Here is a 26292-nt window from a genome sequence, read left to right as displayed (position 1 = left end):
GACACAGGCAGCTGTGGCTCGGCTCTGGTGACCCCATAGCAAGCTCCTTGCTGTGGGGGCACTCAACAGGAGGAAGGAGCCAGGAAATGCCAAAGAGGGACCAAGAAGATGAGGATCTGGGCGGCTCCATGCAAAGCCACTGCACAGAGCAGGTTAAATATAACATGTTTGTTATTTTAAAACTAAAAAAAAAAAAAAAAGCACAAGACTTTACAATCACTTTAAGCAAAAAACAAACAATCTGGAAGCCGATTGGTTACTATGCAGAGCTGGACTGGATTTTGCACTCTCCAGTTATACTAAATCTCCCCCATAGTCCTAATTTAATTTTATTACAAATTATCTTTCAATCTGAAGCCTCTGTGAAATCTTCCAATGCAACATGGCAACCCAGGACCTTCTGTACATGGTATATGTACAGAATTTCCCAGAAATGCAAGTTCCTTCTTGTATGATTGGCTCACAGATTTTCTCAGAACTCTGACAAAGTCAGATAGTAGGAGCCTCTGCAACAAAAAATGTGTATTTTTTACTGAGATACGTCCAAAGGGTTAATTACTTATAAGAGATGCAGACACTGCATATTTCTTCATTAGAACACTGAACATGCAGCACCTGATTAGATAATGAAAATGCGCACCCCCATTCAGATTCACTCTGACATAATCAAAGAGCAGAAAAGAGGTTGGAATCTGAAAAAAAAAAATATTAAAATCCTTACAATGTACATCACCCAGAGGTTTTTTTTTATATTTACTTTTTTTTTTTTTTTTTTAAGTGGAGTATACTCTTGAAAATTTGATCAGATTTATTACAAATGTATACATTAAGGCATAGTTATTAAAGCCATTTTTTAAAACTTCCATCGTAAAATGGCACTCGCCTCAAGAAATGTGCCGAGACAATGTCGTGGTCACCCCAGAAACAGACTAAAAGCGAGAATGTTCTTCCTGTTCAGCAGTTAGTATTTCACCAGCAGTGGGCACTGCACAGGAAATTCTTGGTCATGGTAAAACCTGATTACATTGGAGGGTCAAAAGTAAAATACGGTTTCCCTTAAAACAGGAAATTCTATATAAAGGATCGCAACACATCATTTGAGAATTCTTATGCCGCGTATACACGATCATTTTTTCGGCATGAAAAAAAAACGTTATTTAAAAATATGTAATTTAAAATGATGGTGTGGTGGGTTCACATCATTTTTTTCGGGGTTTTAAAAAACGAAAAAAAATTTTTTCGAACATGCTGCATTTTTTAACGACGTTTAAAATTATGTCGTTTTTTGGTTGTAAAAAATGATCGTGTGTGAGCTAAAACGACGTTAAAAACCTGCGCATGCTCAGAAGCAAGTTATGAGACGGGAGCGCTCGTTCTGGTAAAACTACCGTTCATAATGGAGTAAGCACATTCATCACGCTGTAACACACAGAAAAGCGAGAATCGTCTTTTACCAACACAAAATCAGCTAAAGCAGCCCAAAGGGCGGCGTCATCTGAATGGAACTGCCCCTTTATAGTGCCGTTGTACGTGTTGTACGTCACCGCGCTTTGCTAGAGCATTTTTTTAAAAACGATGGTGTGTGGGCAACGTCGTTTTAATGATGAAGTTGGAAAACTTCGTTTTTTCTACAAGACGAAAAACATCGTTTTTTTCATGCCGAAAAATGATTGTGTGTACGCGGCATAAAAAGCTGTTGGAGAGTTAAATTTGTATCCCAGGTAAGCAGTTTAATACACAGAGCTGCATTAATCTGTGTCTTTGATATCTGCCTGGAGCTTAACGTTACAAGAGAAGTACAGTGGAACCATGGTTTTTGAGTAACGCGGTCAACGAGCATTTTGAAAGATGAGCAACTTTTTTTTTAAATCCAGACTCGGTTTGGGAGTGTTGTCTCAACAAATGAGCAGAATTCAAGCTAATGGGGTGAGCAGTACTGCATTTGGCCAGAGGTGGAGGGGGGCACCGGTGACACTCAGAACGTTTTGGAGCCATTTGGAAATACTCAGTTCCCGAGTGTTTTCGAACCTTCTTGAGATCAGCCGAGCTGTCCCTGAGTATTTCCGAGGCACTCCGGCATTCCAAACCCCCCCCCCCCCCAAATACGGTATTGCATGCCATGGAAGTCAATGCGAAACAAATTATGTTAGTTTCCATTGACTTCTATGGGGAAACTCGTTTTGATATGCGAGTGCTTTGGTTTACAAGCATTCTCCTTGAAAGGATTATGCTCGTAATCCAAGGTTCCACTGTATGGCCAAAGGGGTGCACTTACTTTTGTTCTCCTGTGACCCAGAGTCAGCTGACAGCATGCTATTGCCCGCTATAAGCTGATGTAGCTGAACCGCACAGGGCTCTGTAAGGATGTCAACAATATTGTCAGGATCCACCCAGCTGCCTCTGCCTCTTAGCATTCAGCTAATAACTGGAGCGAGCTGTGCCCATTTCTGACATTGAGTGCTGGAGGGCAGAGGGCAGAGCGGAGAGCGGTGACTGACAGTCACTGCTCTAAACAGACTGAGAACTGAGCGATCAGCAGTCACTTGATCACTCAGTTTTCAAACTTAGAGCTGGCTATGGACAGCTGCAGTATCCCACCGATGCTGCAAGCATACATGCGAGTATAGATGTTTTGTTTTTTCTTTACAAAGCCATATGTCTCCTTTAAATAACTGAATTTCTATGTCTCACTGGGGAAGCCCAGGAAGAGGGAAGACTGGGTCTTACCCAGTGACGTAGCAGAGGGTACGTCAGAGGGTGCGGGGTCACGTGATGGGTGTGGCCCTGCCTCCCCTATATAAGTAATGTCACAGCTTCAGCCCGTCATTCGCTGTGCTGTGTCCAGCGGTGAGAGGAGGTCGGCGATGCTGCGCTCTGGATGGATGGATCTTCTCATCGCTGGAGATCACCCGCACCCGTCGCTGGATCAGGACAACGTTGGAGCAGGAAGGCCGGGAACGAGTGGATTATCACGCTGGAGTTTTTTTTTCTTTTATTAATAAAGGACTTTATTCTACGGTGTGTGTGGTTTTTTTTTTTACAAGAATTTACACTTCCTTTGTGAAATGGTAGGGGTACAGTGTACCCCATTACCATTTCACACAGGGGGGGGTCAGGATCTGGGGGTCCCCTTTGTTAAAGGGGTCTTCCAGATTCTGATAAGCCTCCCACCCGCATACCCCCACAACCACCGGGCAAGGGTTGTGGGGATGAGACCCTTGTCCCCATCAACATGGGGACAAGGTGCTTTGGGGGGCACCCCCAAAGCACCCTCCCAAAGTTGAGGGCATGTGACCTGGTGCGGTTCAGGAGGTCCGTTTCTGCGGCCGCCAGGGTCAACGTGCTCGATAAGGGGTTTGGTTATGGATATTTAGGGGGAACCGCACGTCATTTTTTTTTTTTAATTGACGGCGGGGTTCCCCTTAATATCCATACCAGACCTAAAGGGTCTGGTTTATTGAATTTGCGGAGACCTCCGCGCATTTTTTTTTCACGAACTCCGAACCCGGACCCAAACTTTTTCCAATTATTCCGGGTTCGGGTCCGGGCTTGGGAAAAACCCAAAGTCCGTAACCGAACCCGAACTTTACAGTTCGGGTTCGCTCAACTCTAATCATGAGTGCACAACCAGCCATGAATAGGCACACAATACAGGGTCTGGCTCCAGATAAAAGGAAAAGTGTGGGAAAATAAAAAAATAAAAAATCTAAAAAGAAAAAAACCTATACATACTCACTTATATGGCTGCAGCATTGGTTAGAAGCTGCAGCTGTCCCTGCTGTTCGAGAACTGAGCAATCACATGAAGGCTGATTGCTCAGTTCTCAGTCTTCACTGAGCAAAGAGTGGTGACTGTCAATCACTGCTCTGTGCTCTGCCCCTGTAGCGCTCACTGGAGTGCTGGGATGTGCAGGGTGCAGAAGCAGCTTGGCTTAGGCTCTCAGCAGATCCTTCCATAGCCTGGACCGGCTCTGTGGCGTCGGCCAACAGTGGACTTTGGCCTGCTGTCAGCTGAATTTGGGTCCCAGGAATGCAGAACTCACTGCACTCCTGTGACCAAGAAGAACTATAGGGGTTATTTACGAAAGGCAAATCCAATTTACACTACAAGTGCACTTGAAAGTGCAGTCGCTGTAGATCTGAGCGGAAGATCTGAAAGAAGGGGAAGCTCTGCTGATTTTATCATCCAATCATGTGCAAGCTAAAATGCTGTTTTTTATTTTCCTTGCATGTCCCCCTCAATCTACAGCGACTGCACTTCCAAGTGCCACTTGTAGTGCAAAGTAGATTTGCCTTTTGTAAATAACCCCCCTATGTGTGTGTATAAAAAATTCATAATTCGATTCGGTCTGTCATTGGGGGTTTCAAGACAAATGCATTTTCCACAAAATAAGGGTTGTGCCGTCTTCTACGTCTGCGATGAATGAAGTACTCATCAAGACTTCAGCTATCAACACACAAGGCAGAAGATTGTTCTCTTGAGGACCGGTTCAACCTTGCACTCTTGCAAATTCATTGCGAAGCCAGAGAGAGTCGTGATAGAAGCGAGAATCTCCCAGATTCAGAGATGTTCTCTTGTAGAAGTAGAAATAAAACACAGCCACTGTTAGAAAAAAAAAAACAACAGAGTTAAACCAAAGTCAGGATAAAAGGGTTTAGCTGGTAGGGCAAACGACCACCTGTAACTAGGACCAGATTTACCATTGCCATTTCTGTATTTGTCATTTGGATAGCCTCCTCTAAAAACATCTGTAACTTGGACCAGATTTACCATTGCCATTTTCTTTATTTGTCATTTGGATAGCCTCCTCTAAAAACATCTGTAACTAGGACCAGATTTACCATTTTCTTTATTTGTCATTTGGATGGCCTCCTCTAAAAACATCTGTAACTAGGACCAGATTTACCATTGCCATTTTCTTTATTTGTCATTTGGATAGCCTCCTCTAAAAACATTTGGGTGGATTCAGCATCGGAAATGGTGGTTTATTATTTTGGTCCATGGACCACCAGGAGGTTGATGGCATGCCCTGGGTTGTCCCTCTCAATTTCCTTTATTCTGCTGTAAATGGGTGACAGTGGGCAGCAGGTAAGTTGAGCCTTTTGCTGTTATGCGTGTTCTCCAAGCCTGCTAGAACTCAGCTATTTAATGATTGATGGCAGAGGAGATACTTTTGTCTCTTTCCCATGTCAAAAGCCAAAGTTCAGTTCTAATATAAACAGAGCTCATTCTAAGACCAGGGGAAACCCAGCATGAAGGATAAGCGTCCAAATCATTGTGCAACGTGCGTCTGTTTTCTGGATTGGATGAATGGTGGAATGGCAAGGGAGCACTGCCAAGGTGAGTATCAGTGGGGTGGGGTGGCCCCTTTACACAGACACTAGAGAAGCGCCCTCCTAATATACTGGGATTCAAAAGAGAACCTATTAGTACAGCTGAAGCCAAGGCTACCATCCAGCATTGGAGGCCGATATTACTGGACTCTCAGGGAGCAGTGCTAGTTCTGTGAAAGCCTGTTGTTTTCTGGGACTCCACAACTGATCAGGAAGCCTCAGCTGTGGTAGATAAATGCGTTTCTTACAGATCTCCTTCAGGACCCTTTCACACTAACGGATCTCGTGAGGATCCGTTCCTTTAATATCCGCTCAGTGGGGATCGCTCCGTTGATCCCCGCTGATTTGGCAGATGACAGGGGCGGGGGTCCCTGCACATTGTGCAGGGACCACCCTGTCAGATCTCTCCTCTATGGGGGGGGGGGGGGGGAAATCGGATGAACACGGACCGTCTGTCAGTATTCACCCGATCCGATCCGCAGATGGATGGAAAAATAGTATTTTCCTCCGTCTGCAGAAACGGACCATAGCAGGACCGATGAGATCGAGTGTCAGCGGATGTTCATCCGCTGACACCCGCTATCCCATAGGGATACATGTATGTCTGCATTTCATCCGTAAACGGACGGATGAAATACGGACATACGGTCCCCACGTGTGAAAGGGGCCTTATATCCCAAATACTTGGTGGGTGATAAAAAGAGTAGACTCTATATTGTAAGGGTGCCATCATTCCTTCCTATTGTAACTACCGTATTTATCGGCGTATACCGCGCACTTTTTCCCCTTAAAATAAGGGGGGAAATCGTGGGTGCGCTATATACGCCGAAACCCGCTTCCGCGCTCAGTTTGAATGCCTGCGCCGACGTATACCGAGTGCAGTACACTCGGCTACATTCGGCCAGGCTCAGGTTCGCTCGTGCTCACTCGTAAACGCCACAGAGCGTGAGCACGAGCGAAGCCGAGCCTGGCCGAATGTAGCTGAGTGTACTGCACATGGTATACGTCGGCGGAGGCGTTCAAACTGAACGCGGGAAGCGGCGATTCGACAGGGAGACAGCGCGGGAGAAGCCGGGAGGACACCACCGAAGCCGGACCCGACGAGGCCGCCGATGGACGCCGCGCAAGACACCAAAACTGTAAGTACTAAAATGTTTTTTTTACAGGAATTGCAGGTCCACATTAGGGGTGCGCGCTATACGCCGGACCGCGCAATACCCCGATAAATACGGTAACTACAAATAAGAAATATATCAACTCAAAATCCATGCCTGATCTTCATTATTTTATTGTTTTCTGAAAGGATTTAGGTTTGAGTGAAGGAGACTTTTAGAAAGTCAGAACAACTACAAGAGAATCCAGCAACACATTTATGAGTGTCCCTGGTAGTCAGATGGGTAATGCTGCAGTTTGGTTACATAGCAGAAACGTATCCGTAATTAATCTCCTCCATTGACTCGAATGGATAAAGAGATTAAGGACCTAAGAGACCTTTAGATTTTTTTTTTCTATTTTAAGTATACTATGGGAAGATTAAACTAATGAGATTAACCTCACAGAAACCACCTAACAACCTCTAGTAAAGAAAAGAAAAAACTTGTATGGCGCTACCGAGACCCCAATGGGGGGGGGGGGGTTTACAGGGAATTGAAAGAAACAAACCAATTGGCTGGATAGCGGCTGCTCCCCTAGATCAGGCACTGAATATCTAATACACACAAAAAAAGGCAAGCAAAGAGGGCGCCTACATCTAAGAGCAAACTGTGTATAAAAGTAACATAATAAATGAGAGTATTGCACTCACTCAGTGAAAGATGATATGTGTATGTCATCCTATAACCTCCAGGGAGATGCAGAGATCGCAGTTTTAGTGGCCGGTGCAGGCGGAGTTGTCAAATGGAAAAAGAAAATATGGACAGCCGCACTCCAAAAAACCTTGATGGTTGTCTTTATTTAAAAAAAGGAAAAACGCACTACAAGTCACAGCACACTACACAGGAGTAAAACAGCTGACGCGTTTCGCACTATAAATTAGTGCTTAATCATAGCTGATATGTGCATGTCATCCTATAACCTCCAGGGAGATGCAGAGATCGGCAGTTTAGTGGCCGGTGCAGGCGGAGTTGTGCTTGGAAGTGGCTCAATGTCAGTCTATCAGCGGTCCTAACACCAATGATAGACTGACATCCAGCTGCTTGACCAAGACCATGTTGCAATCACCAATTGTAATATAACTCAGATTTTTTTGCTTCTCTGCCTTTTGGCTAAGATCAAGTGTAGCATCTGTTCTCAGTGTCCAGTTAGGGGCGCTGCGCCTCTATTCCAACCTTTTGGTAGAAATGGCTATCTGTATGGCATCCCTGCTGGTGTAATGGGGAGGGCTCTGAAGGTTGGATGGGCTGGAACTGACACGGGGCATCCACAAGATATGAGGTATGGGATTAATACCCATGGGAAGACTGGGGGGGGGGGGTTCAAGTGCCTCCTGACATGAATGGGCCTACCTGGTCGGGCCATGGACTGGGAAGGCAGAGAACCTGCGGTGTCAGTGCCCCCTGGGAGTTGGTCACCCCAGGGGTGCTTAGGATCACATGGGCCTGAGAAACCCATGTGAGAATGAGAACACGGCCACATCACTTAGTGCTTTTTTTCTGCACAGCTCCTCTCTGGGCTAAGCCTTTTGGCCAAGTCTGGGGCAATTTTTGCAACCAGGCTGCAAAGCCTAGTACCTGCACTGGCACTATTTATTTTCTCACCTGCACTTTTGTCTGTGTTTATTTTTTTCATTATGATGGAGGGTGTGGGTCCTCAGGCCTACCTTGAAGTCTGGGGTGAGGATGTGTAGCCATCAGGTTCCTTCCTCCCCTGAACCAGGGGGGGTCTCTCTTCAGGGGAGCCCCTCACCTAATACTAATGGTCGTAGTGGCTGACCATAAGGAGGGGGGTCCACCAGGCTTTTTGGCTAGGTGGACCATGTTGAACCTTGCCCCTGTCGGGATCCTTGCACCCCAGGCGGTCAGGGTAGAGTTCTACCTTTTTGGGAGGTGAACCAGAGACACACCCCCTAGGTGCACTTTTTGTGTGTGTTTTTTCACTTTTTTTTGTACACTTAGGTGTTAAGTTTTTGTGTAACACTGTGTGAAAAAAATAAAAAAATATATATAATATATGAAAACTGAACTTTTTCAGCAGTGTTGTAGTTGTGGTTGTGAAATAGAAAGCAGGTGCCTAGCTTGACCCACTGATACTCGCACCTCTCAAATGACACCTCACCCGACCCTCCTCTGTCACTGGTGGCTCTAAATACCTGGGGTTTCCAGGTATGAGGGAACATGTGATTTCCTCCCATGATGCAGTGCTATAGCCTAGCAGCTATTTGCTAATTCCAAGAATAAATTGATCCTAAAGTCTTATTTTATTTTTTTCATTTAAAAAAAATAACAGTCTCTTGGTGCTCCTGGCCCCTCCCTCCCTCCTGCCCCCACAGCAAGCAGCGCGCTATGAGGGCACCCGTGCCACTGCTCTGTGTGTCCACTCAGACACAGAGCCACGGTTCGGCCCTGCTCCTCTCTCCCCTCATTGGCTCACTGACTTTGAATGACAGCAGTGGGAGCCAATGGCGCCCCACTGCTACCTCAGCCAATGAGGGTAGAGTTCCGGGCAGCCAAGACTCTTGTGCAACATCGCTGGCTCGAGATGGGCTCAGCCGCACACTCAAGGTTTTTTATCTTAATGCATTGCATTAAGATAAAAAAAACCTTCTGCCTTTAGAACCACTTTGAGCCCCATACACAAGTTCCGGTTCAATAGAAACCGTCCGACATTTAGCCCATGTGTGTTGCAGCTGGTCCAAAAGAAACCTTCTGTTGAAGGAGCATGACCGAAAAAGGTCTGCCGACTGGCTCCTGATCTGTGCTCTTAGCTGAGAATGCTGACCTGAGTGTTCTGGCAGGGGGGCACAAATAGAATAGCAGGGTAGATCAATGTACTAACATCGGATTGTTAGTACAGCGGCTCCAACCTGAGCTGTCAGTTTTTTTTTCATTCAGCCCACTGAGTTGATAAAAAAATAAAAATAAATAATAGCAGGCTGCTGCCTCTAGGCCAGTGGTTCTCAACTCCTGTCCTCGGGACCCACTAACAGGCCAGATTTTATGTATTACCTTGGGGAGATGCAGACTGGAATACTGCTATCACTGAGCAGCAAATGATATCACCTGTGATGCATTTCAGTTATCTTGCAAACCTGGCCTGTTAGTGGGCCCTGAGGACAGGGTTGATGACCACTGCTCTAGGCTGCGACACCTACAGACACTGGGTATTCTGGTGGTGGCTGTAATAGTGGGAGAAGCAGCCGGGGGGCACTGGCAAGATGAGAATCAGTGATCTGGAGTGGCCCCCTTTACACAGACGCTGTCACTCTGCCCTGAATCAGGTCTATTTAAACACTTATATACTAACATATAACCACTTCCCGCCTGGTCAATAGCAAACTGACGTAAGGGAAGTGGTTGCTTTATCCTGACTGGACGTGGGGGCGCCGTGGGGGGTGTCAGTCTGACACACCGCTACACTGATCTCGGTAAAGAGCCTCCGGCAGAAGCTCTTTACCACGTGATCAGCCGTGTCCAATGTCCACGGCTGATCACAATGTAAACAGGAAGAGCCGCCGATTGTCTTTTCCTCATTCGTGTCTGACAGATGCGATTAGAGGAGAGCCAATCGGCTGCTCTCCTGACAGGGGGGGGGGTCTGTGTTGATAGTTTACCAGCGGATCCCCGCCCAGGACCACCGGTATGCCGCCCAGGACCACCAGGGATAGGCATCCACACTGGACCACCAGGTATGCACCCTAGACCACCAGGGAAATGCAAATGCCAATCAATGTCCAGGCAGCTGCCAACCAGTGCACACCCAAAATCCCTGCCAGTGCCAGCAGGGATAAGCATCAGTGCCACATATCAGTGCCAATTGTCAGTGCCAATCAGTGCCATGTATCAATGCCCATCAGTGCTGCCTATCAGTGCCACCCATAAGTACCCATCATCACAGCCTTTCAGTGCCCATCAGTGTCGCCTATCAGTGCCCACCAGTGCCACCCATGAGTGCCGCCTATCAATGCCCATCAGTGCCGCCTACCAGTGCCTCCTCATTGACGCCGCCTCACCGGTGCCGCCTTATCAGTGCCAGTCCATGCCGCGTTATTAGTGAAGGAGAAAACTTCCTTATTTACAAAATTTTATAACAGGAAAAAAAATAAAAAATTTTTTTTTTCAAAAATGTCGGTATTTTTTTATTTGTATAGCAAAAAATAAAAACCCCAGGAGGTAATCAAATAACGCCAAAATAAAGCTCCATTTGTGGGAACAACATGATAAAAATTCTGTTTGGGTACAGTGTAGCATGACTGCGCAATTGTCATTTAAACAGCGACAGCGCAGAAAGTTGAAAATTGGCTTGGGCAGGAAGGGGGTGTAAGTGCATGGTATTGAAGTGGTTAAATACACACAGACTCACCAACTCTCTGCAGAACAAACAATGCCTGGAGCCCATCAGACCAAATGAAGGTATTTCCTGTGTTCCACCGTAAGTTCTAAAAGGAAAAACGCACAACAAATCAGATGTTACACATATCAGCTTCATTAAATTCCTTAGAAACAGATACTTTGTAATAAAGATGATCGTACCATGAGCCATACGTGTAATGCCACGCTGAGACCTAAATGCAGAGCGCACAGGATGACGGTGACCTGAAACCGCTGGCACAGGAGGCCCAGGAGACCAGCTTGGAAGACGAAGGTGTTAAACAGCATGAGAAACAAGACGATGGCTGCGAACAGGATGCCCACATCCTGTAATCTGAAATGGGAAAAGACATTAAAAGGGTTGTAAAGGTAATTTTTTTTTTTCCCCTTAAAAAGCTTCCTTTACCTTAGTGCAGTCCTCCTTCACTTACCTCATCCTTCCATTTTGCTTTTAAATGTCCTTATTTCTTCTGAGAAATCCTCACTTCCTGTTTTTCTGTCTGTAACTACACACCGTAATGCCAGGCTTTATTCCTGGTGTGGCGAAAGCCTCTTGAGGGGGCGAGCAGGAGAGTCAGGACGCCCACTAACACACAGCTCCTTTCTCCATCTGCAAAGTAGAGAGTGTCCTGACTTGTCTGCTCGCCCCTTCCCCTCTCAAGAGGCTTTCTCCACACCAGGAAGAAAGCCTCCCATTACTGTGTGGAGTTACAGACAGAAGAACAGGAAGTGAGGATTTCTCAGAAGAAATAAGGACATTTAAAAGCAAAATGGAAGGATGAGGTAAGTGAAGGATAAGGTAAGTGAAGGAGGAGGTAAGTGAAGGAGGAGGTAAGTGAAGGAGGAGGTAAGTGAAGGAGGAGGTAAGTGAAGGAGGAGGTAAGTGAAGGAGGACTGCACCGAGGTAAAGGAAGCTATTTAGGGAAAAACATTTTTTACAAACTCTTTAAGATAACCATGATGGCTTCAGAACTCATTTATTAAAAAGACAACCATGACTTACATGAAGAGCACAAGCTGGATAACTGGAGCTGAACGCAGCAACTCAGAGAATGAATTGACAAATAAGTCATATATCAGCAGCAGGGACTGCAGGGAAAGCACCAGGCTGTAGTTCCCAGGCTGAAGCATCCTCCAGTACACGGATCTGCACAGAGAGACATGGAATGTTAGATATGGAGATAAGGGGAGCAAAATGGAAACCAGAACTGGGTACAGAAAGGAACTTGTAATGGTAATGATAGGTGTATTCTGTTCTTCGGGTGACCAAATACATGTAGGGCCAGATTCACCAAAGAGATACGACGGCGTATCTGTTTCTATCTATGCGACTGATTCATAAAATCAGTTACGCATAGATATCCATAAGATCCGACAGGTGTAATTGTTTTACACTGTCAGATCTTAGGATGCAGTACCGCGGCCTCCGCTGGGGGGAGCTTGCGTCGTAAACCAGCGTCGGGTATGCAAATTAGGAGTTACGGCGATTCCCGACGGATTTTCGCGTTCGCTACGTCGCTGCTAGTCTAGTTTCCCGTCGCAAAGTTAGTCGTCGTTTGACCTGCCCTAACTTTACTCAGCAATCGTATTGCTGTTTAAAGTATGGCCGTCGTTCCCGCAGCGAAATTTAAAATTTAACGTTGTTTGCGTAACACGTCCGGGAATACGGAAGTACGCTACGCGCGTTGCAGTTCGAAAAAATGACGTCACAGCGCGCAAAGCACGACGGGAATTGCGAAACTGAGCATGTGCAGTAGGTCCGGCGCGGGAGCGCGCCTAATTTAAATGGCACACGCCCATTTGAATTGGCCCGCTTTGCGCCGGAGGCCGCCGGCGTAGGTTTTCATTGGAAGTGCTCTGTGAATCAGGCACTTGCGATGAAAACTCGCGGCGGTGCAACGTATCTACGATACGTTACGCCGCCGCTCACCTACGTGAATCTGGCCCGTAGTTCTTTGTCCCATCTCCTTATGTATTATTTGAGGCTAGCTGTGAGGTCCAAGAGTGAACCTCTCTTCCCTCTGAGAATGCAGCTAGAAAGCAGAGGGTTGCTTTGACAGGCGGCCATCTCCTTGCTAGCTGCGTTTCCAGATGGCCTTGGGTGGCAGAGTAGTACCCTGTCCAAACTCACAGCTAGCCCTAGACAGCACATAGAAGATGGGATAAAGTACTACCGTGTTTACCCGAAAATAAGACCTAGAGTTATTTTCCAAAATGCAAATGCATCCTGTCTCCAATTAGGTGCAAAAATTCCAGCAATTAGCTGTAAGGGGCGGCCCCGTTGACAGCGATGGGAGGCTGCCAGCTCTTGAAGAGGGGGGAGGCACCACTGACAGCGATGGGAGGCTGCCGGCTCTTGAAGAAGCGGCCCTGGTGACAGCGATGGGAGGCTGCCGGCTCCTGAAGGGGCGGCCCCGTTGACAGCGATGGGAGACTGCCAGGTCCTGAAGGGGCGGCCCCATTGACAGCGATGGGAGGCTGCCGGCTCCTGAAGGGGCGGCCCCAGTGACAGCGATGGGAGGCTGCTGGCTCTTGCATTTAATCGCAGCCGCTGTCATGTAAACGCTCATTAAGCAATGCAAGTGATTGGACCCTACACTGGGGTTCTTGCATCGAACTGGAAGCAGGGTGCGTTCGCTGGGATAAAGGTGCGATTTAATGGCGCCCTGTACAGAACTTCATTGCTGAGATTCGTACACAGCGGATTGGTCCTAACACACGCCTGTGAGGGCTTATTCATACAGAAAGCAATACATATGGTGGGAAAGCAGCTTGTCCTATACATTCATATGTATGGGGGTCATTCACACAATACAACATAGAAGAAAACCATGCATCCCAGCTTGTCTGATCACCCTACAGAACACAGAGCTGGGGGGAGGGGTATAGAATGTGATCTGTCACTCTCTGACTGTTGGAGCACTAATAGTTCCAGCACACCACGAAACCCAGAGATCACACAGTCACCATAGAGGAGCAGACACTGCCATTACAGGAGGACAGCCCTGATCTCACACAATATACAGAAGACATGGATACACACACGATTCTAGTGAACAGCCCACCGTCTCCAAGGCCCGATCATACAAGCTAAACTTCCACCGCCATCATCCTGCTGTGAGCGATGCCATGACAACAATGATCCCAAGCCATGTGATCCCGACGCACGGCGACGTTCTCCCGAAGGCGGCCATATTGGATATGGGCACAGCGGGCAGCTGCTTGGTTTTTTCTAACCATTCTCGGCACAACACCAGTGTTCTGTCATAATAGCCAAGAGCTAGACTAGAGCTGCTCTTTATGGTAAAAAAAGCAGGTATGTGGGAACATACTCGTACAAATTTCCAGCAACAAAATCATAACTGAGTTATGCACTTTAAAAAGAAGTAGCCATGTTTCTTTTCCACAAGCTCATTCATTGGAATTTATAAAGTAGTCTTCAAAAAAATGGCGACGGCGCACACACTTTGCGGACACTTTTTATTTCCGGTCCCCTCGCTCTAGTGAATCTCGGATTTCCGGTGTGTGACAGGCGCGAGTCGTGGGCGGAGCTTGTCCCTCCCTGGACTCAGCTGCCACTTCTCCTCCCGCTTCTAGCACGACCATGGACTTCAACGTGAAGAAACTGGCGGCCGATGCTGGCACCTTCCTGAGCCGGGCAGTACAGGTACGAGGGCGGCGGGGACACCGGAGGCTGGGCGCTATGTATGGCCTAGTGAGCCTGAACGAGTGTGGTGGCCTCAGGCTTTCATGTCTGTATGCGCGGCGCTTTCCTGTTTACCTTCGGAGCCCGTCTTCATTAAAGGAGACTTGTCACCAGGAGACGTTCCCTGGAGTTTGGTGACTGTCCTCTCTGTGTGACATCATGTGTGCTCTATGGTGACAGAGCCTCCTCTGCTTCCTGTGACTGTCATGTGTCTGAACACTGGGGGTCTATAGCACTATACTACAGGACTTCACTGTATGCTTACCTTCTGTTCTGCCTAGGGGCCCCATTCACACTGATGTACAGTCTAGGGCAGTGGTTCTCAACTCCGGTTCTCGGGACCCACTAACAGGTCACGTTTTCAAAATAACTGAAATTAACTGAAACGTTTTCCTCAAGGTAATATTTAACATCTTGCCTGTAAGTGGGTCCCGAAGTTGAGAACCACTGGTCTAGGGGCCCCATTCACACTGATGTACAGTCTAGAGCCCCCCCCCTATTCACATTGATGTACAGTCTAGGGGGCCCCCCTATTCACACTGATGTACAGTCTAGGCCCCCCCCCCTATTCACACTGATGTACAGTCTAGCCCCCCCCCCCCCTATTCACACTGATGTACAGTCTAGGCCCCCCCTATTCACACTGATGTACAGTCTAGGCCCCCCCCCCTATTCACACTGATGTACAGTCTAGGGGGGGAGGACCCTTTCGCACAGATGTACAGTCTAGGGGGGGGGGGGTGACCCATTCACACAGCTGCCTATTAAAATGAGGATGCGGCTGTGTCCAGGGCCCCAATTTTGGATGTAACACTTGTGCTGATCTTTCCATGTGGGTGGCATACAGGGGCTCTGTTACCTGCTGCTGCTTCTGTCCAACATGTCAGCATCCAATGGGGTTGATTTACTAAAGGCAAACAGACTTTGCACTTCACAAGTGCTGTTGCACACTGCAAGAGAATAAGCTCCAGACCAATGTTCTTGAAACTGCAGCATTTGGGATGCCTTTATCTGGCCCTTGCACCCCCCCCCCCCCCCACTGGACACAAGTGATGAGGGAATATTGCGCCCACTGACACCCAATGTGTGGCCCTAGTCCTTCCACGGGCACCAATTGTAATTTTATTTTTTCTACGGCCGCGTGATTGAAGCTGTAAGGATTCCCATCGTCACAGCACACACTTTCATTTTATAACATCAGCAAACAAGAGTTAATTTTTGACATTCCAATATAAGATCACTTGACAAATCTCCTTTCATGTTGTGAGTTCTGCGCGTCTACTGGCCATCCTTTCCCTCAACTTCCTGTATTCCCTGCATGCTTTGCAGCTTCTTCATTGCTGTTTACTTTGTTTCCAAAGACTACATATCCCATGGCCATTCTGCTGCAGTATATCTGCGTGAGGCAGTCGGGAAACGGTTAAGGTAGATCCCTGTTTTCCCCTGCAGACTGTCAAATGCAGCTCTCTGCTCTTCTCTCTCCGGGCTCACTGGATCGCTGAGCTGTGGAGAGGGTGTAGTGGGCCGTCTCAGGCTCTCAGCGGTATGCTGAGAGGCTTAGATGGGCATCGGTCCAGGCACCTGGCAGTTCCAGACTTTATTGTCGCAAATGCAGAAAGCACAGCAAAAAGTACTGCAGAAATGCTCAAAAGCAACATGCAGAAATGTGAATGGAGTCTAAAAGGTACTTGCATCTTTAAACTTTGGTGCATTTAGATTGGGGACAAACTGGCGTGAACAAATCTCAACTTGCAACTGGGCACCAGCTTTAAAAACCTATGGAACCAATACTACACAGCCTGCATGTGAATATATGTATATGAAAGATACAGTAAGGGCCCTTTCACACTGGGGCGGGAGGTGCGATGGCGGTAAAGCACTGCTATTTTTAGCGACGCTTTACCGTCAAAATTGCGGCGGTATTTGGCCGCTAGCGGTGCGTTCCCCCCGCTAGCGGCCAAAAAAGGTTAATACCGCCCGTAATGCGCCTCTGCAGAGCCGCGCTGCACCATTGCTTTCAATGGGGAGGAGCGGTAAACCAGGCCTCGACAAAATCCTGGCGCCAGGTCGCAATTGTGACAAGAAATTGTGACATGGTGCCCGCGTCTGCCGGTAATTGAGGCAATTTAAATTTTCCACCCGTCGCGGGCCCGCCGCGATCGTGCGGCGGAGATGGGGCCCACGGAGGCACAGGATTCTGTGTCTCCATGCGCTCCCACCTCCACGCGATCGCGGCGGGTCCGCAACAGCCCGTAATTTAGGCTGCAGCTTTGCAGCCTTATGAAGGCCCAAGCTGCCTTTTGTGACCTGGCGTCATCTGGTGGTGGCCGTTGGCATTACAAGTAAAACAGCAGTTCTAATGTGTTTTTTGTTTTTGTTTTTTTTACTGTTTTCACTGCCATCTCCTTCCCTCTAATTTGAACCCCCCAAACATTATGTATATTTTTTTTATTCTAACACCCTAGAGCAGGGATCCTCAAGCTACGGCCCTCCAGCTGTTGTAGAACTACACATCCCATGAGGCATTGTAACACACTGACATTCACAGACATTACTAAGCATGATGGGATTTGTAGTTCCTGAACAACTGGAGGGCCGTAGTTTGAAGACCCATGCCCTAGAGAATAAAATGGCGATCGTTGCAATACTTTCTGTCACACCGTATTTGCGCAGCGGTCTTACAAGTGCACTTTTTTGGGGAAAAAATACACTTTTTTTTTAATTAAAAAATAAGACAACAGTAAAGTTATCCCATTTTTTTTTTTTTTTTTTTTTTTTATATTGTGAAAGATAATGTTGCGCCAAGGAAAATGATACCCAACATGTCAAGCTTCAAAATTGCGTCCTCTCGTGGAATGCCGACAAACTTTTACCCTTTAAAATCTCCATAGGCGACGTTTAAAAAAAATTCTACAAGTTGCATGTTTTAAATTAGAGGAGGTCTAGAGCTAGAATTATTGCTCTCGCTCTAATGATCGCGACGTTGCCTCACGTGCGGTTTAAATACCGTTTACATATGCGGGTGCTACTCACGTATGTGTTCGCTTCTGCGTGTGTGCTTGGCGGGATGGGTGCGTTTTATGGCTTCTAACTTTTTTAGCTGGCTCCTAGATTCCAAGCAAATTAGTCAAACCCTGCGGTAAACAAACCGCTCCTTCACCGTTCAAAAGATGTGGCTAACAGGACTTTTGGAGCGATCCTGCTAGTGCAACGCTTTAGGTGTCAGTTTATGAAACAGTGATGATCCCAAGGATCACCACTGATCACAGCCCATAAACAGTGAAGTCTCATAGACTGACACAGAAACGGCCAGTTTATGAAGCTGTGATCTGAGCGCTTCACTGGCGATCTGAGTCAGAATTCACACTCCCCGATTCACCAGCTCAGAGGTGGTGAAGCGGGGAGTGAAGATAGAATCCCCGGGGGATCTGAGGAGGAAGGAGGAAGATTTTTAACTTCCTTCTACCTCGTTCAGACCCCCCAACACTGTAACTATGTCCCCCTGTAATATTTATGTGTATACGTACATATATAGTGTGTGTGTGTGTGTGTGTGTGTGTATCTATATCTATATCTATATCTATATCTCTATATCTATATCAGGGCTCGACAAATCCCGGGCGCCAGGTCGCCATGGCGACTAGAAATAGGGTCCTGGCGACTTGGCTTGGAAGGGGGGCAAAAAAAAAAAAAATTTTTTGGTGAGCTGGCGCCATCTGGTGGTGAGCCGTTGGTATTACAAGTTATTACCACCAGATGTGTGAGCTGGCGCCATCTGGTGGTGGCCGTTGGTATTACAAGTTAAGCATTACAAGTTAAACAGCAATTCTAATGTCATTTTTCACTATTTTCGCTGCCGTCTTCTTCCCTCTAATTAGAACCCCCAAACATTATATATATTTTTTATCCTAACACCCTAGAGAATAAAATGGCGATCATTGCAATACTTTCTGTCATGCCGTATTTGCGCAGCGGTCTTACAAGCGCACTTTTTTGGGAAAAAATTACACTTTTTTTAATTAAAAAATAAGACAACAGTAAAGTTATCCCCATTTTTTTTTTTAAATATTATGAAAGATAATGTTGCGCCGAGTAAATTCATACCCAACATGTCACGCTTCAAAATTGCGTCCGCTCGTGGAATGCCGACAAACTTTTACCCTTTAAAATCTTCATAGGCGACGTTTAAAAAAATCTACAGGTTGCATGTTTTAAGTTACAGAGGAGGTCTAGGGCTAGAATTATTGCTCTCGCTCTACCAATCGCGGCGATACCTCACATGTGTGGTTTAAACACCATTTACATATGCGGGCGCTGCTCACGTATGTGTTTGCTTCTGCGCGCAAGCTCGTCGGGACGGGGTGCGTTTTCTGGCTCCTAACTTTTTTAGCTGGCTCCTAGATTCCAAGCAAATTTGTCAATCCCTGGGATATATATATATATATATATATATATATATATATATATATATATATATTACATTAACCACGCTGTCTGTCAGTGTACTGAGCGGTGATAATTTATCACTGCTCAATAAACTGACATCTCAGTGTTTCTGTGAATTTCTGGTACTGTCATTTCGTAAAGTCTCACGAGATTCCAGTATCAGGGGCCGTTCTCCACTGTTTGAAGCGTTGGTAGATCACTTCACTCCTCCGAGGGTGAAGCGATCTACTCCGCTTCATAAACAGGCACACAGACGAAAAAAATCTCCACCGTGAATGCCGGAGAACGAAGCAGTGAATAGATTTCACTGCTTCATAAAAGGACACCTTAGTGTGAAAGCTCTCGGGGCTTTCACACTGGAGAAACAGCAGCCGCTTTTCAGGTCGGTTTGCAGGCACTATTTTTAGCGCAATAGTGCCTGTAAACCGCCCCAGTGTAAAAGGGGTCTTAAGGAAAACATTGGTCCTATTAATTTTGAGCAGACTTTACATTTTTTAAATGATTACCTAGTTGAGGACACTGAATGTGTGTCGGCCTTGCTGCTACATCATCCAATTACCAGCAATTCAGTTACTGTTTCCATACAGCAGCTCTAGCAACTGAAGCTGTCAAAATGTCTGACAGTGGAAGTGGAGTTGCCCTTTAAATTTTCAGTTGGCGTACTAAATAATATTTCACTGGGCCATTCCATTCTATTACACATGGGGGTTATTTACTAAAGGAAAATCCACTTTGCACTACCTGTGCAGTCGCTGTAGATCCGAGGGGGACATGCAAGGAAAATAAACAGCATTTTAGCTTGCACATGATTGGATAATAAAATCAGCAGAGCTTCCCCTTATTTCAGATCTACCCCTCAGATTTACAGCGACTGCAATTTCAAGTGCACTTTGCACTTTTAGTGCAAAGAAGATTTGCCTTTCGTAAATAACCCACCTAGTGTAATTTCTGAACTTATTTGTTTTGGTTTCTTTGTATGTATGGATCACCTGGATTGTTACCGACATGTGGTGAACATTTAGAGCCGGTTCACACTGCGGCTGCATGACTTCGGGGGCGATTAGCAAAATGACTTCTGTATAGAAGTCAATGCAAGTCGCCCCCGAAGTCGTACAAGATCCCTTTTCTAAGTCGGAGCGACTTGCGTCACTCCTATTAGAACGGTTCTATTGCATAGAATGGGACGCGACTCGTCAGGCGGCCGAGCCGCTTGACGAATCGCCCCAGTGTGAACCGGCTCTTGATGTCAATTGCACCTTTAGAAATAGATTTACCTAGAAAAATAGTGAATTGTTCAATACTTATTTTACCCACTGTATATATTTACTCACTCTACCGGTCAAATATATACAGGCCGGAGAATTCTGCGAGCAGGCCAGTAAGAGTATAGTATTGCAGTAGAGATGTTTTTCTGTAATAAAGAGCCTGCCTGCTTGGTGAGAGCAGATCTCTTGGTTCTGCTTTAAAAGACCAAGATGTCTAGCAGAATTGTCAGTTAGAGGGGTCAACAAACTGTTAAATACTGACAGGGGTACTTTCAGTGGTCAGCTCGTGTTCATTTATGTAAAACCTTTATCAAAAAGGGGGAAAAAATAGTCCTGTTTAGATTTAATTGACTTGTGTAAAATCCATCTAAATCTATGCATCCATCCAACACTACCCTCTATGCAGATTGCCAAGGCTGCTGTCCAAAGGTGGCCACATTGCTCCTCCAAAGAGCGAAGGCGTGGGTGTAGCCACCCTAAGGCAGGAATTGTGTTACTCGTTTGATCACCAGGTAAAAATAAAAGAGAGGGGGGGACCTACAAAAGTAAGCGAATGTAGTCCACACATCAAAGGCTACTTTCACACTGAGGCTGCCCGAACGCTAGTGCTAAAGCGCTTTAGTGCAGTTTAGGCAGTGCTTTTCGGCTGCTAGCGGGGTGCATTTAACACTCGGTAGTGGCTGAAGAAGGGGTTAAAAGTGCACATGTTGAGGCGCTTCCTAATCGCTTTTTGTGCGTTCCCCAAACCGCCGCAAAGATGTTACTTGCAGGACTTTTTTTAACGTCCCACAAACGCACCGCCCCAGTGTGAAAGTACTCGGGATAGGCAAACGGATAGAAGCCAGAACCCCGGTATATATTCTTAAACGGCGGGCAGTCCGTTTTCAGATAAAAAGTGGTCTCCATTGTGGATTCGCCGCAAAATCACTTTTATCAGCGGCGGGAGAGGTGCCCACCCAATACAATCCTTTCCACTCTAAGGCACTGTGCCGAGTGAGGGAATTATGGCCCCCCAATCGACTCAATGACGTTGGCTGACGGAAGAGACGTCAAACGTCACTTCTGCCCAACGGCCTTAAAGGGGCAATTTTTAGAGTTGTCCAGATACCACTTTAAGACCAAGTAAAGATACTTATTTTCCAAGTACTCGCTGATACCGATACTTTTTTTTTTTTATGTCATGTGACAGTGGCACATGTGTCAGCATATTTTTTTTGATCGTCGGAGGCCAGGCGCGTTGTTATGGCGTCACACCCCAGCCTCTGCATTAAAAACAACACAGCTGCTTCGGCTGTGAAGCGGTGATCGTTTTTTTTTTTTTTTTTTTTTTTTGTGCTTCCCAGCCTAGAGGTGTCAAAAGTGTGTATTTAAAAAAAAAAAAAAAAAATTTAAGTAACATTAACAATATAAATAGTTTTTTTAAAGTGCCCCTGTCCCCGGTAGCTCGCATGCAGAAGCGAACGCATACGCAAGTCCTGCCCACATATGAAAACGGTGTTCAAACCACACACACGTTTGAAAAATTGCTGCGCAAATACTGTGCAAGATAAAAAGTTGCAATGACCGCCATTGTCTTCTCTAGGGTCTCTGCTAAAAAAACATACATAATGTTTGTGGGTTCTATGTAACTTTCTAGCCAAAACATTATGATTTTTACATGTAGGAGATAAGTGCCAGAATTGGCCTGGTTAAGTGGTTAAAGTAATTTTTTCCCCAAAAAATGCATTTGAAAGACCACTGCGCAAATGCAATGTGACATCAATTCTCTAGGGTCTCTACAAAAAAAAGATAGAGATGGCTTTATAGACAGATAGATATAGATTTATATATATATATATATATATATATATAATTAGTGTGTTGGTTCTAAGTAATTTTCTAGCAAAAAAAACCCCACAAATGTCAGAAAAAGGTTTAAGTGGTTAAACTTTCCCCATTTACACACTGAAGTCTATTTCTTTGATCTAAAGGAAACATTGTTACAATGTTTAGACTTTGTTCCACTGCTAAAGAATGTTGTGATACTTGGCAGACTGCCCAGTTTTTTCTTCCTTTATTTTGAGGGCTGTGGTTTCAGCAGAACAGAGAGAATTCTCTGCATAGAAAGAATCTGGAAATACTTTGTCATCGCAACGGGAAATAATCGCGATGACGATTAATCGCGCAGCTCTAATATGAATCTGCGTTTAAAAAAAAAATGGTAGTAAACTCCCATACATAAATTTTACCTGCAGGTAAGGCTTACCTACAGGTACTGTAAATATCTCCCAAATGTGCACTGTACATCCCCGGAGCATGCGCTCTGAAGGTACGGACACCTGGGCCATTCCTTCAGAGTCCAGTGCTGTAAATGGCGGCTCCCGTGGACATGCACAGGAGTGACGTCATCGCAGGTCTAGCCACTCACACCTTTGGTATCCGTGAACCCAGAAGGAAGATGGGTGAAGAGAGAAGCTCTGTCAGTGGTGATGGCTCCCTGCTGGAAGGGCTTTGTTCTAAGGTAAGTTTCACATGGTAAGTGTGCGATGCATACTAGCACGTTATAACTTTGCCTTGCAGGCAAGAAAATAAAATCGCTGGCGGTTTACAACCACTTTAACCACTTGCCGACCTCCTCATGTACATATACGTCAGCAGAATGGCATGGACAGGCACATGTACGTGCTCTGCTTGACGTGGGTGGGGGGTCCGATCGGGACCCCCCCCCCCCCGGTACATGCGGCGGTCGGTAAGCCTCGGGGAGCGATCCGGGACGACGGCGCGGCTATTCGTTTATAGCCGCCCCGTCACGATCGCTCCCCGGAGCTGAAGAACGGGGAGAGCCGTATGTAAACACGGCTTCCCCGTGCTTCACTATGGCGGCGTATCGATCGAGTGATCCCTTTTATTAGGGAGACTCGATCGATGATGTCAGTCCTACAGCCACACCCCCCTACAGTTGTAAACACACACTAGGTGAACACTAAATCCTACAGCGCCCCCTGTGGTTAACTCCCAAACTGCAACTGTCATTTTCACAATAAAGAATGCAATTTAAATGCATTTTTTGCTGTGAAAATGACAATGGTCCCAAAAATGTGTCAAAATTGTCCGAAGTGTCCGCCATAATGTCGCAGTCACGAAAAAAATCGCTGATCGCCGCCATTAGTAGTAAAAAAAAAAAAAATGCAATAAAACTATCCCCTATTTTGTAAACGCTATAAATTTTGTGCAAACCAACCGATAAACGATTATTGCGTTTTTTTTTTTTTTTTTTTTTTCCAAAAATATGTAGAAGAATACGTATCGGCATAAACTGAGGAAAAAAAAAAATTATATATGTTTTTGGGTGATATTTATTATAGCAAAAAGTAAAAAATATTGCATTTTTTTCAAAATTGTCGCTCTATTTTTGTTTATAGCGCAAAAACTAAAAACCGCAGATGTGATCAAATACCACCAAAAGAAAGCTCTATTTGTGGGGAAAAAAGGACGCCAATTTTGTTTGGGAGCCACGTCGCACGACCGCGCAATTGTCTGTTAAAGCAACGCAGTCCCGAACTGTAAAAACACCTTGGGTCTTTAGGCAGCATATTGGTCCGGTCCTTAAGTGGTTAAAGTGTTTCTACACCCAGGACCCTGCATTCACTATATTTGGTTTCCCACAGTACATGGAAATTTATTTCAGTAAATATAAACTGCTAAATACCTTTTCTCATCAAAAGTATAAAGCAGTCTTCAGTGTCCGGTTAAAGCTCGTAGGAGTTTTCAATATCCTCTGACTGTCCTATGAGGCTGCATGACTCCTCACCCTCTGTCTGGACAGTGCTGATTGGCCCTGTGCTGATCACACGCACTCCAACCCCTCCCCCCCACCCCAAAAAAGACGACTCTCTAGCAATACAAGTGATCTTGCGCAGTAATAAATTATCACAAAGAATAATATAGTATACATTTGAAAGGAATGATGTATTAAATATAGTCCCAGAAAATGTCTTATTTATGTGGCTTTTCATATTGGAGCTGTCTCTGTATATTCATTTCATGCCTTCACACAACTGCTATGTGCTCACAGAACTCTCACCTTAAAACCGTGAATAACCAGCATCAAGTTATATAAGAATATTCAGCATTCAAATCTTTCACTCCAGGATTTTCTTACTGGTGTATTCGCGTCTTTCTGAAACCCATAAGATGAACCGGCATCCAAACACCAGGGCCCAGATTCTCGTAGATGGGCGTAAAACTGTGCTGGCGTAACGTATCTGATTTACGTTACGCCGCCGCAAGTTTTACGGGCAAGTGCTTTATTCACAAAGAACTTGCCTGTAAAGTTGCGGCGGCATTGCGTAAATCACCCGGCGCAAGGGGGCGTGGAGCATTTAAATTAAGCGCGTTCCCGCGCCGAACGTACTGCGCATGCGCCGTCCGGAAAATATCTCAGGGTGCATTGCTCCAAATGACGTCGCAAGGACGTCATTGGTTTCGACGTGAACGTAAATGGCGCTCAGCCCCATTCACGGACTACTTGCGCAAACAACGTAAATGTTTAAATTTCGACGCGGGAACGACGGCCATACTTAACATTGGTTGCCCCTCATATAGCAGGGGCAACTTTACGCCGCGCAAACCTAACGTAAACGTCGTAACTTCACTGCGTCGACCGCGCGTACGTTCGGGAATTCGCGTATTTAGCTAATTTGCATACTCGACGAGGAAAATGACGGAGGCGACACCTAGCGGCAAAAAAAAAATTGCATTTAAGATCCGACAGCGTAAGAGCCTTACGCCTGTCGGATCTAATGGATATGTATGCGTAACTGATTCTAAGAATCAGTTGCATAGATACGACGGCCCAGATTAGGACTTACGACGGCGTACATGGCGTTGCGTCGTCGTAAGCCCTTTGAGAATCTGGGCCCAGGTTTTTAGCTGCTACCAAATATCTATAAGCTCCCGTAAGAGTAGGAATCAAGGGGGAAAAGAAAAAATACCCTGCATAGTGTAATAAATTCAATTAATGGGGTATTTATTACAAATAACTGGACTCTTACATTGCGTGGATGAAGACCAGAAGGGAAGTGAGAATGCGCGCAAACGCCTCATTTTTTTTATCTTAATTCGATTTTTAAATTGTTTGATGCAAGAGTCCATTTATTTGTAATAAATACCCCATTATTTGAATTTATTACACTATTGAGGGCATTTTTTCTTTTTTTTTTTTCTTTTCCACGATTCCTACTCTTACTGGAGCCTATAGATATTTGATAGCAGCTTAACCACTTACCCCCGGACCATTTTGCTGCCCAAAGACCAGAGTACTTTTTGTGATTCGGGACTGCGTCGCTTTAACAGACAATTGCGCAATCGTGCGACGTGGCTCCCAAACAAAATTGGCGTCCTTTTTTTCCCACAAATAGAGCTTTCTTTTGGTGGTATTTGATCACCTCTGCGTTTTTTATTTTTTGCGCTATAAACAAAAATAGAGCGACAATTTTGAAAAAAATGAATATTTTTTACTTTTTGCTGTAATAAATATCCCCCAAAAATATATAAAAAAACTTTTTTTTTTTCCTCAGTTTAGGCCGATACGTATTCTTCTACATATTTTTCGTAAAAAAAAATCGCAATAAGCGTTTATTGATTGGTTTGCGCAAAAGTTATAGCGTTTACAAAATAGGGGGTATTTTTTTATGTCATTTTTATTAATATATTTTTTTTACTAGTAATGGTGGCGATCAGTGATTTTTTTTTTCGGTATTGCGACATTATGGTGGACACTTTTGACACATTTTTGGGACTATTGGCATTTTTATAGCGATCAGTGCTATAAAAATGCATTGGATTACTATAAAAATGCCACTAGCAGTGAAGGGGTTAACACTAGGGGGCGGGGAAGGGGTTAAGTTTGTCCCTTGTGTGTTCTTACTTTGGGGGGGGGGTGGCCTCACTAGGGGAAACACTGATCTTCTGTTCATACATTGTATGAACAGAAGATCAGCGTTTCCCCCGCTGACGGGAGCTGTGTGTTTACACAC

At 45.6% G+C, this 26292-nt stretch overlaps 2 protein-coding genes and 1 pseudogene across 6 annotated transcripts in view; 2 read left to right on the top strand and 1 right to left on the bottom strand.

Annotated features, from left to right (window-relative positions):
- Positions 1 to 4259: 4259 nt before the first annotated feature.
- Positions 4260 to 14068, bottom strand: TMEM138 (transmembrane protein 138). Of its 2 annotated transcripts, none has more exons than XM_040360091.1 (5): positions 13904 to 14068; positions 11862 to 12005; positions 11021 to 11192; positions 10851 to 10926; positions 4260 to 4602 (listed from the first exon to the last, which is right to left on the bottom strand). In XM_040360091.1, exons 2-5 carry the CDS (start codon positions 11987 to 11989, stop codon positions 4490 to 4492), a joined length of 489 nt encoding a protein of 162 aa, XP_040216025.1. In that variant the 5' UTR covers positions 11990 to 12005; positions 13904 to 14068; the 3' UTR covers positions 4260 to 4489. The 2 variants fall into 2 exon arrangements, with proteins under 2 accessions (XP_040216025.1, XP_040216024.1); XM_040360090.1 differs by having other exon boundaries at positions 13924 to 14068.
- LOC120946317 lies at positions 7578 to 7665 on the top strand (annotated as a pseudogene).
- A 298-nt stretch (positions 14069 to 14366) lies between the features above and the next one.
- The window catches only part of SH3GLB1 (SH3 domain containing GRB2 like, endophilin B1), an 87440-nt gene continuing 75514 nt past the window's right edge, over positions 14367 to 26292 (top strand). For 3 of the 4 annotated variants that reach the window (XM_040360089.1, XM_040360088.1, XM_040360087.1), the window contains exon 1: positions 14368 to 14525. In XM_040360089.1, coding sequence (XP_040216023.1) covers positions 14463 to 14525 — 63 coding nt within the window. In that variant the 5' untranslated portion in view covers positions 14368 to 14462. Of the gene's footprint in view, positions 14526 to 26292 lie in introns of all 4 variants that reach the window. The other variant, XM_040360086.1, reaches the window with a different exon arrangement.

Source organism: Rana temporaria, chromosome 7 (genome assembly GCF_905171775.1).
Source record: "Rana temporaria chromosome 7, aRanTem1.1, whole genome shotgun sequence".
NCBI lineage: Eukaryota > Metazoa > Chordata > Amphibia > Anura > Ranidae > Rana > Rana temporaria.
This window is presented reverse-complemented; position numbering and strand designations above follow the sequence as displayed.